The sequence below is a fragment of the Haliotis asinina genome, chromosome 7 (assembly GCF_037392515.1).
Source record: "Haliotis asinina isolate JCU_RB_2024 chromosome 7, JCU_Hal_asi_v2, whole genome shotgun sequence".
In the NCBI taxonomy this organism is placed as follows: Eukaryota; Metazoa; Mollusca; class Gastropoda; order Lepetellida; family Haliotidae; genus Haliotis; species Haliotis asinina.
In genome coordinates, this window is record NC_090286.1 from 38,475,490 (window position 1) to 38,486,035 (window position 10,546).

Consider the following 10,546-nt stretch of genomic DNA (forward strand, 5'->3'; position numbering starts at 1 on the left):
AATGTCACGTATCGAGAAGGGAAGGATGGGGGTCCCCTAAATTCGAAAAAGCACATAATTACGATATTAAAGCTATATAATTGATCATAACTCGATGATATGTGACAGTAGCCAAACTATTGGCAATCCATACCGGAGACATGTATGGCATTGGTCTTCCCTGTAACTGTAACGACAGCGTCAGCGCTGAACCGGGATCGTGAATGAGTGGAGTTTACCAATTTACCAAAATTGCAGCAATATTACGGCAGGGCACACCAGAAAGGTAGTTCACGCGTTGTATCCATGTTGGGAATCGAACCCGGGTCTTCGGCGTGACGAGTGAATGCTTTAACAGCTGGTCTATACTCACTCCTTCTGTTGACGGTAAAGATGGCCTCTTTAGTGTGATGTGATCTTATGGCATTAGTATTACATCTTTGGGACATTTCATTATTGAGTATATGCTTATTGTAGCATATGATTTCATCTGAAATAGTGTACACTGTATTCACGTAGGTCTCGCTATAATATGAGAGGAAAATATATATCAGATCATGGACAACTAGGTTGTAGCATTATTTTTGACAGGCTTTTATTGAACTGGATCTGTGGATATATTAACAAACTGATGTAAATCTATTTAATCGTCTTTAAAATGAATAGAATAAGACACGACAGCAAACAATCATGATTAGTGTGAATCAGTGTCAGAACATACCCGTGGGATCCCGGTTAGAAATGGTCTTCAGTAAACCAAGATTGCCGTGAGAGGCGACTAATGGGATCAGGTAGTTAACCCCGCTGACTTGGTTTACACATGTCACCATATTCAATTGTGCAGCTCGATGCTCATTCTGTTTATCACTGGATTGTCTGGTCGGGACTCGATTATATACAGACCATATTGCTGTGTTGCAACGTTACACAACAAACACTTATCATCTTCTCAAGTCATGGCGGTATTTACCTTTCAGGAATCATTTGACATTATGCCCTCGATTACTTCACTGAATAGACACCTAACGAGTATTCTGCAGCTTCGAGCAACATTTTGTTGTATGCTTGCAAACAGGGAGAGATTATTACACCAACAAATCTTACTTTGCTTGTGAATGATGACGATGCTTTCGCATAAGAAACACGACACTTGCACAGACACACAGAAACAATATTCCACTCACAATGGCCAAACTCCAGGTTAATATACCGTACTTTTCTTTTTCAGTTTGTGTCGTGTTTGATTGCAGAGTAATAACCTGTGGCAGCACATTATTCCAGAAAGCCATCTGACGAGCCCGAGGCTTGTATGCTGTCTTTATCGCTCCCTTTCCACCAACCACATCGATTTTCATGTATGGTTGAATCTCGCTGTCAAACCGTTGAAAGTATACTGGATCTTTTTCCACAGTTGACGAAGGCTTCCTACAAAAATTAAAATGTGTCTATATATAAAGAGGAGTCACGTAATGCTTAGTTTTGGCAATGAACCATCAGTTGATTTATAACACTGACGTCTCTTATCGAGCTGAATGCAACTAGAGTCATATTCATCACCTTCATGCATTCATTAACGTCTATTATCAACTTTAATGTAAAATTATTAGTGTAATTCACATATTCATCATGCTCATTCCCTCAACTGTCACACCAGGGACCCTCTTCATGCATGTTCCACCTCACACTACATGTATATCAGCATCAGACAATATCCAACGACGGGAAAAGCAGAAAAATACGGTAAGAGAAATGACTCGTGAAGCCACCTGACACACGACAGTGTGCTATAAATACTAATAAGATATCTGGCTGCGATATAATGATAGTTATTCAACTAACCGTCACAAACAAACATAAACACATAAGCTGGGTTTTTCCCCAAGTTCATAAGTACAAAAATGAGAAAGCATAAAAATGAATATGTGTACATCGCAACTAGTCGGCTCAATACCGATAGAGTACGATGGTTGCATCACTTATCAATATCAGTAACATGTTTTGGTTAAATAGTCATTCGGGGTTAAATTCTGGGATGAGAGGAAAAAAATATAAGCTATTTGTAAGTAAGTAGAGGTGAAGATACAATTTGAAACCTTTGGTTTATGTAGATGCCGGAAGGCCCCACGCAGTATTTACTAGGAGGTCATTTCCTCACCCTGTCTTGACGAAGCTGGTCCACATGTTCATGAAAACTTTGCTGACCTGACGATCTTCCTCCGTATAGTTGTACAGGGGATGCCCAGAGAAAGGACAACCGAACAGGTAGAACAGGTCTCGTCCATGTGGGACAGCTGTAGTACAGTTGAATGAAATATTGTATGAAGAGATTATATGGGCTTTGTCCACGACACATACCTTCATTTGGACCATCAGGACGCATGATTTGAAAATATGACAACGACAACAACTTAGCTATCTATCATACTGTCCAACAGATATATACACTCTTCCCAGCATGCTATAGAAGGATGTTATTGTGAAAATATTCGGCCTTCTTCCACTTCTACTGTTTTTGTTTGTTCAATGTTGTATGTTTTAAAATGGGTTATATACAGATCAATCACGTGCATACCTTGCACCTTGGCAGAAGGTGATGCATAATCAAAGGAATAAAAGTAGACGTTGTCCGTCCTGGCAGCGAGACGTGTCGCGACATCCAAGGTAGGAACGACCAACTCATGATCTCCCCAAAACTGAAACAGAACGTGGACAGTTACATAGATACATGAGATAGATGTGTGTGTGTGTGTGTGTGTGTGCGTCCATGCATTCTTGTGTGTGTGTGTGTGTTTGCGTATGTATGTATGTATGTATGTATGTATGTATGTATGTATGTATGTATGTGCACGTGCGTCCATTCATGCTCGTGTACACATACAACTATGTATGTATGTATGTATGTATGTATGTATGTATGTATGTATGTATGTATGTATGTACGTACGTACGTACGTACGTATGTATGTATGTATGTATGTATGTATGTGTGTATGTATGTATGTATGTATGTGCACGTGCGTGCGTGCATGCATGTGTACACATGCATACTGTGTGTACATGTATATGTATGAGTATATGTGTGTGTTTGTGATGTCATCAAATTATTGACGATCCAGGTATCACCTCAACATAAACTTTCCTTGAAAGCCTTGAATTACGTTTAGAGCCTTCAGACAGTGGACCTCCAGCAAGTTATCCTGCTTGTATGAACTCGTTAAACCACGTGCAAATGGTTCGCATAACAACGCGGAAGATGGTAAACGAATCTAGGAGTACAACAAACCTGTTCTTAATGATTCCTGTTTTGCCTAACACCGTATGCTTGGCGTCATGTAAATGATTGTCATCATTACGTAAACAAATCCCCTTCTTACACGTTGAGTCATTTTGTGCTTGTGAGTTCTTCACAATACCTATCAGTACATGTATGCATGTAGGTAGGTTGGTAGGTAGGTAGGTATTTCTAAAGAAGCATTTCCTTGTATACTTACCTCATCGAATGCCAAAGCAAGAGCCGTCCTGTTCAAAGGATCATCCCAAGGGAAGTACTCGTGTACAATGACACTGATGGAAACTAGGAGGTGAAACTCAATTGAATGTCTGGTGTTAGGGATACTAGACACAAAAGGCACAAATATACAGCTGAGATTGCGTGGGATTACGCAATGGCTGACTTGGAAGATTGTATAAAATCTGTGTTAGAGTCACTGAACAAACCGTGGAGTTGGTTTAGCATTTCACAATTCTATAGTAATCTATTTTCTAAAAACTATCAATAAGAACAACACTGACCCTACTTTCTGTGTTGGATAAAACAAATTGACTGTATGAAGCATTTATTGTTAATTCAGTGGATGCCAGTTTTCAGTTTTAAAGATTCCAGGTAAGATACTTACCCAAATCGTAGAATCTGTTCAGATATTTTTTCATTATATATGGGACTAGCAACTCTGCAGATTCAACGGACGCACCTGACCACCCTAGAGGATGACAGAATCAAAGCATACATACACTAAAACAATAATAAATGATTAAATATTTTGATGAAAGTTATGAAAACGCCAAGAGGATTGAAATCTACTATCTTTGTGTTTTATGATCATGGCGGATAGAGGCGGATATTTTAAAACAGATTACTGGATTTACAAAAGTATCGACTAGTTACAGTAAAACCCACGAGATATGAGTGATTACGGGAAATATACCCGAACATTATTTTAAGGAGGGCATATTCCTGTAATCACTCTTAGAGGGTTATCCATAGTGTAATTTAAAAAGAAGAAACACGAAATACAGGCTATCCATTCTGCTGCGGTAATAACATAAATACTCTATGGAAAATAGTTCCTCGTTAAATTACAACAGAACATTTGTTACGTTGATCTATTACATGCAATATCACTGTATTAATAAGTTATTTGCTCAAATCAGTTCGCCGGATCCTCGTTCATTGACGACTCACGTGTGTCTTGTGACAGGTGATCGTATAGTGTTGAAACACACGTTGGCATAAACCTGTTAACTTGGGAGAAAGTCAACAGTTTGAAATCGCTGTGAAATCTAAAAGACAACCGGAATACATCTAGAAAACGCGTCAAGAAGCTCAACAAGATTGAAGATTAAAGATTTTGTTCTGGGGAAGGCGTGTTACAGTCACATCATTGGTCCCAATAAAGTACAGCAGTTCCAAGACGAATAACTCTAGTCGGAATCGGATACCGGGACAAACCTCTCGTATTCATTAGGAATGCATGCATAAAAAGGTCAGCTTGAAAAAGATCACTCAGAACTAATTCCAGTAAGAAAGAAGCTGTTTTCTGTTTCGATGTCATGGACGCCGTGGCATATTCCCTTGTCACACTTGCAGGTAACATCTTTAGTCGATATCTTCCTCTTCTATTTCCCAGAATTCAGGTTAAAGAACAATCGGGTTGTAGGAATACAAGGGCTGTAAACTTCTTATCGCTCTTCCTCTTAGGTCACTGTCAACTTTACCTAAGTCATTGACCTTAATCGGGTTAATTTAATAGCTGTCGTCTTTGTTTTGTTTAGTTTATTTAGTTTATTTAGTTTATTTATTGTTACCAGACTACGATGTATAGCGCAATGTTATAGCAAAATAATAATGTCAAATGAAAAGAGTATTCATAGTTATAACCTTAATGGTTTCTTTTCTAAATCTCGTGTGTGAGTACAGCACGTTCTAAATATCAATGAAACGGTAAAAGTTGTCCACGAACTGGGATAGTGAAAAGTAGTTCCTTCAACCAATCATATTTCTTCTCTCTTTAGCTGACCAATCAACGTTGAGAATCACTGAAAGCACATGTGGGATTATCACAAAAATAATCATCTTTGTAACCTAGTTCGTATGGGTAATAATATTTGATAACCATCTAGTCATGGAGCACCGTACCTTCATCCCTTGTTATTCCAGCCATAAAGGCTTCCCCATTCAGCTCTGCCTCTTTAAACAGAATGTCCGCGTGCTTTTCCACAAAGAATCCGTCAATTACTGGGGACAAACAAACGTCCGAAGGAACACACTGGAAATCCATAAACCACTCAAGTTAACACAAGCATGTTCTCTAAAATCCGACCAAAAACATCAATCGGAAGTAGTTCGTGAGAGAATATTAACATTGAATAACATCACGCTTATAAACATAGAAAACCCACCTTAGATATGAAAAGTCTGTCCGTTATGTCCCTCCATGGCACCGACTTAAGGCACTGCTTAAGCTTCTGCAGTTCCATGGAACTGTTGCAACCGACCACTTCACTGTATCTGGTAAGAACCTTCTGATGTTGAGATTGTAATGCCCAAAGGGCTGTTGGTGACCCACTCTGTATGATGGCGAAACGGAATAATCCTGAAATTGATCATTCGATTTTTGTTATGCAATATGTACTCAAACAGACATGAAAACCTTGCAATAAGCAATAATCCTTACAATGCGCTAATATCTTAGTGTTTGATATGTACCTTTTGACAGTGGTGACACAATATGGTAGCCAACATCTGCGGCCGCAGCGCTGTGTCCTTCGACGGTAACCTTGTTTGGATCACCCCCAAAGAAATGAATATTTTGAGAAACCCATTGCAGTGCTGCAGTTTGGTCCAGCAGACCATAATTTCCTGGAAACTCCGGTTGTCCACCACTTAGAAAACCTGTAACATATATACAACTGACAGTTCTGAAATGTTAAACATTCCCGGAATACGTAAACATGAGGACAGTATGAGCTCCACAATACGTTCATGCTTAAGGTTTACAGTATCATTGCCAGTGCTTTAGGAAGGTAAACATTCAAGATTTGTACATACCGAGAGCACCTAGTCTCCTGTAAACCTGTAATATATATTGAGAATGCTGGAAAATTCAATTATTCTCTAAATAACCCCTTAACTGAATTACTCTAATATAACATTTAACGTGGTTAGTTCCACAATAACCCCATGCTTATTTGTATTTTCATTAGTGCTTTTGAAAAGTTAACAGTCCGGATTTTTACATACCGAGAGCACCTAGTCTGTAGTTAAAATTGATAACGATGATCTCGCCATGTGCTGCCAAGATGTCCATATCTAACATGGCTCCCATGCCAGCCAAGTTGCTGCCACCATGGACGTGAACAAGGACCGCCATCTTAACGTCATTTTCTGCAACCTTCACGAAAGATTAATTATGATTTTATAACTACTGTAGAGAAGAAATATACACTTTTTTGTATATATAAGTATGCATTAAACATCATAACATTTCCTATGTTTATGTATTGGCTGTTTTCACTTTCTCCTGTCTTAACGATAACCACATTGAAAATCAAATGAGAGGTCATTGTGTGATTCTGAAATCATCCTTATGTTCTTGTAACACTGTCAGATTTTTCTCCTGGCAGATGGTCCATACAGAAGCTACAGGCAGTGACATCACGGACGACATCACACCTGAGGCTTAAGTTAAACGTCTTGACTGAAGTATCTTGTTTGGATTGTGCCAATCCCAACGGAAATATTGATTGATGTGCATTAAAAACAAGCGGTTAAAACTAGGAGTCCACGCGGTGTTCATGGAGACGCTTGCAGTGAAGTGCTGTGTGGTGCCAACTGTGTTTTCAGTAAACATTCTTGGCTAGCAGGTACAGATGGCTGTTGAAGACAGAAATGTAATTCTATATGTTGCTTTTGGTCAAAATGTTCACGATCGCATAGCTCAATGTGCAACCCGCTACAAAACGGAAATAAAGACGACAATTTATTGATGTCAATTTCTCTAATTTTGAGGCCCAGTTACTTCTAAACGTCGTTCAAGGAGGGCTGTATACATCTCCACGTATTTTGAGGTTCTTATGTTCAAGTCTTGTTATGTTCTTATGTTCAAGTCTTGTTATGTTTTTATGTTCAAGTCTTGTTATGTTCTTATGTTCCAGTCTTGTTATGTTCTTATGTTCAAGTCGTGTTATGTTCAAGTCTTGTTATGTTCTTATGTTCAAGTGAAGAGCTGGTACCATTGATGTGTGGTACATTTTTCACATTTTACATGCCGTCCTTATGTATGGCATAATTTCATTAATTTAGTATATCAGGTGGTATATTGAGCAGTATGTGCAACTATGTTGGCAGATTATGGGTACGATCTTTGAGACAATATGTGAGTGTAAACAATTTAACATGTTCTTGTTATTTCAGACCTGTGATGACGGCTGCTTCGGACAGGCCTTCACTGTCCCTCATAATGGGCAGTATGGTAGAGATATCTTCATTAAGTGACATAGAACATTTAGAAACTCAGGGCAAAGACTCCTTCAGAACTAAACTGTCATTTCCATTCCACAGTGAAATATGGGTTTATTCTTGAGCATTGATAAGATATGGATTACCTTTTCCTTGCGTGTTATCGCAAACAAAGGACTGACAAAGGATCATGCCAATGATGACCGAACGCAATTTGAAAAAGAAATGAAAATTGATTTGACGAACGTACCTGCGGAACATACAAGTTCATGTACAAACAGTCTTCGTCGCTGTCATTGAATCCAGGACGGTGTGAATACACGTAACTCCATTTTAAGGCCATCTGGGGACAGGCAGGGGGGAGCACTGTCGTATTTCGTATACCTCTCCATGTGGTTGGTTTCTCAGGGTTCTGTAGAATAAATATTGATGTGAAGCTATTTTCTTGCTATGGTGTCAGCAAAGTCATTTCAACGATACACATTTTGACAGATTTCTTTTTCTGAATTGTTGTTAAACAATATATAAGGCACATATATGATGATGCTTTGATTAAGAACGACGTAGATACTGTTAGGTTCCCTGAAAATGTATCTTCCTCACAATAGTATCGAAAACATCATAAAAAACCCCATACAAATACATACGACTTGGGTGAAAGAAAGTGTAAATCCAAAAGCCTGTGAAATATGGAGAGAGCAAATAAAGCCATTTCGCTCTTCATGTTAATCATATAGCAATGACATGCACAAGGAACTCCCAGTATAGCATTTATTGCACGGTGGGGTTGCCTAATGGTTAAAGCGAACGCTCTCCACGACCAAGATCCAGGTTGATTTACACTACATGGGATCAATGTGTGAAGTCCATTTCTGGCATCCTCCCACCGTGATACTGCTGGGGGATTGTAGCGGCGTAAAACCATACTCAGGTACTAGTATTCATACAACATTTTACAATGTTTGAAGAATAGAAACCTGTTTTACATCTCACCTCAAATCGGAGTTCTCCTACAGGAGATGTCGCATAGGGAACGCTCAGGTATCGTTCAACCTTCTTGGAACCCAGCACAGTTTTAACAGTGCCCCTGATCCGACCATAAAGGGTTTCCCGTACCACGAATTCCTCAGCTTCAAACGTAATTACTGTTGTTGCCAGACAGGAAACACCGATAAACACTGTCCAAAAAGAACACATCTTTAAGCTGTATACTAGAACCTTCAATTTCTTCACGATTGTCTACTCTGACTCAACTCACATTAAGACTGCTAATAGCGATATACTCTCGTTGCTGAAATGCCAGTATACGTAACACGTAGGTCTGTGCCCTACTAATGTGACAATTGCATCTGTCATATTCAAATAACTATTATATAGTAAGAACCAAATTATTTATTCCGAATGTCTGTAAACTATCCTTTAGGTATATCGTAGTACATTGCTTGGACAGACAGAACATTACACAAACATGACTCAAGTTTTATGTATCGTTAAATGGACGTGTCATTTATTGCTGAAAAGTGTTGTAACTATATTGCATTGTTTCTGTTAAGATCCAGTAGCAGTTCATAACATTGCGGTGTAAGAATAACTATACTTCAGAAATGTATTGCTGTCTAATGTAAGCAGTAATGGGGGTATAATGAGCTGCGTGTCAGTCAAATGCAAATTGGAATCTTTCCAGAAGTGTTTAGAATGTAGTAGACAAAGAGACCAAGCCCGTGAATTTATTATCGAAAATTACATTAAAACCAGCGATAGCATGAAGGTCAGGTTTTTGACATTCAGTCTTGGCACATTTTTTAGCTTGTAAATTGTTACTGCTTGTCAAATGTTTTAACACCACTGACGTCATTGTTATAACAACTGCTATGCAATTTCGTTCAGGGGATGTTGGGTAGCTGAGTAGTTAAAGCGTCACGCCTCAGAACTGAGTTCGAACCTCAACATGTGTACAATGTGTGAAGCAAATTTCGGTGGAAGCGTAAAATCATACTCAGTCATTCGATCTTTCTATTGATACTTGAGGAAATATTCACCATTGCCTTATAATTGAATTTCATATAGCTGATATAGGCTGATTTATCATATTTTTCGTGTACTCGCCAGTTATTTTTATGGTTACAATGTGTGGATTGATGCCTACCAATGTATGTAACTTGTTATAAATTGATTCATGTATTTCTGTCTGGAGATTTACATGCATTATTGTGCAGTATATGAATGTTCACATATATTCAACATGAGGAAGGAATCTGTGATTTCTTCTTATAAAGGAAGGGAACAGAGGATTACCTTTTGCGTTACATGATTGTAAGATTTTTCATTCACATGTCATGATGAGTAATGAAAAGAGTTCAACAGTGTGGTCACTGATGACAAGTCCTGATCCTATTTGTGCATATTGTAAGAAGCCATATGATTTTTGTATGTCACCAAAGGCAGCTTCTCCAAATGCTTTTATGTTTATCGCATCTAAGCCTTCCTTTCCAGGTGGCCCTGAGGAGAGTTTTCCTTGTGAGAGTAAATTCCCAGATTTTGTAGTTCGGAAGGAGTCTTTGCCCTGAGTTTCTAAAAGTTCTGTGTCACTTATAGAAGATAGCTCTACCACACTGGCCATTGTTATAGTGAGGGATAGTGGCGTTCTTCAATCTTCAATGTTGAAGAATATTTGGAAACGGGTCATTTTGTTTCATCCCACCAGCATTTTTTTTATCAACTATAAATTTTCTTCAGTATTTCATTCATCTATGTAAAGTGTCGAAACCGAATATTTAAAAAAATATATCAGTGGTCTGTTCATATAGCAAGTAGTTCCATTGGACAGGA

At 38.6% G+C, this 10,546-nt stretch overlaps 1 protein-coding gene across 1 annotated transcript; it reads right to left on the reverse strand.

Moving 5' to 3' along the window:
• Positions 1 to 1,079: 1,079 nt before the first annotated feature.
• Positions 1,080 to 10,337, reverse strand: LOC137291980 (pyrethroid hydrolase Ces2a-like). The gene is made up of 11 exons (XM_067823532.1): positions 10,080 to 10,337; positions 8,711 to 8,944; positions 7,968 to 8,129; positions 6,500 to 6,650; positions 5,966 to 6,151; positions 5,659 to 5,852; positions 5,396 to 5,525; positions 3,471 to 3,553; positions 2,552 to 2,672; positions 2,135 to 2,270; positions 1,080 to 1,404 (listed from the first exon to the last, which is right to left on the reverse strand). The coding sequence occupies exons 1-11, from the start codon at positions 10,335 to 10,337 to the stop codon at positions 1,080 to 1,082; spliced, it is 1,980 nt and encodes a 659-aa protein (XP_067679633.1).
• Positions 10,338 to 10,546: the final 209 nt, after the last annotated feature.

What these genes read in the sequence shown, in the direction of transcription:
- LOC137291980 (XM_067823532.1), bottom strand. Translation starts at nt 10,337, where the DNA reads ATGGCCAGTGTGGTAGAGCTATCTTCTATAAGTGACACAGAACTTTTA. An exon ending in TTGTCATCAGTGACCACACT is followed by an intron (nt 8,945 to 10,079) that starts GTTGAACTCTTT and finishes ACAATCGTGAAG; the next exon opens with AAATTGAAGGTTCTAGTATA. An exon ending in TGGAATAACAAGGGATGAAG is followed by an intron (nt 3,554 to 5,395) that starts GTACGGTGCTCC and finishes TTCACCTCCTAG; the next exon opens with TTTCCATCAGTGTCATTGTA.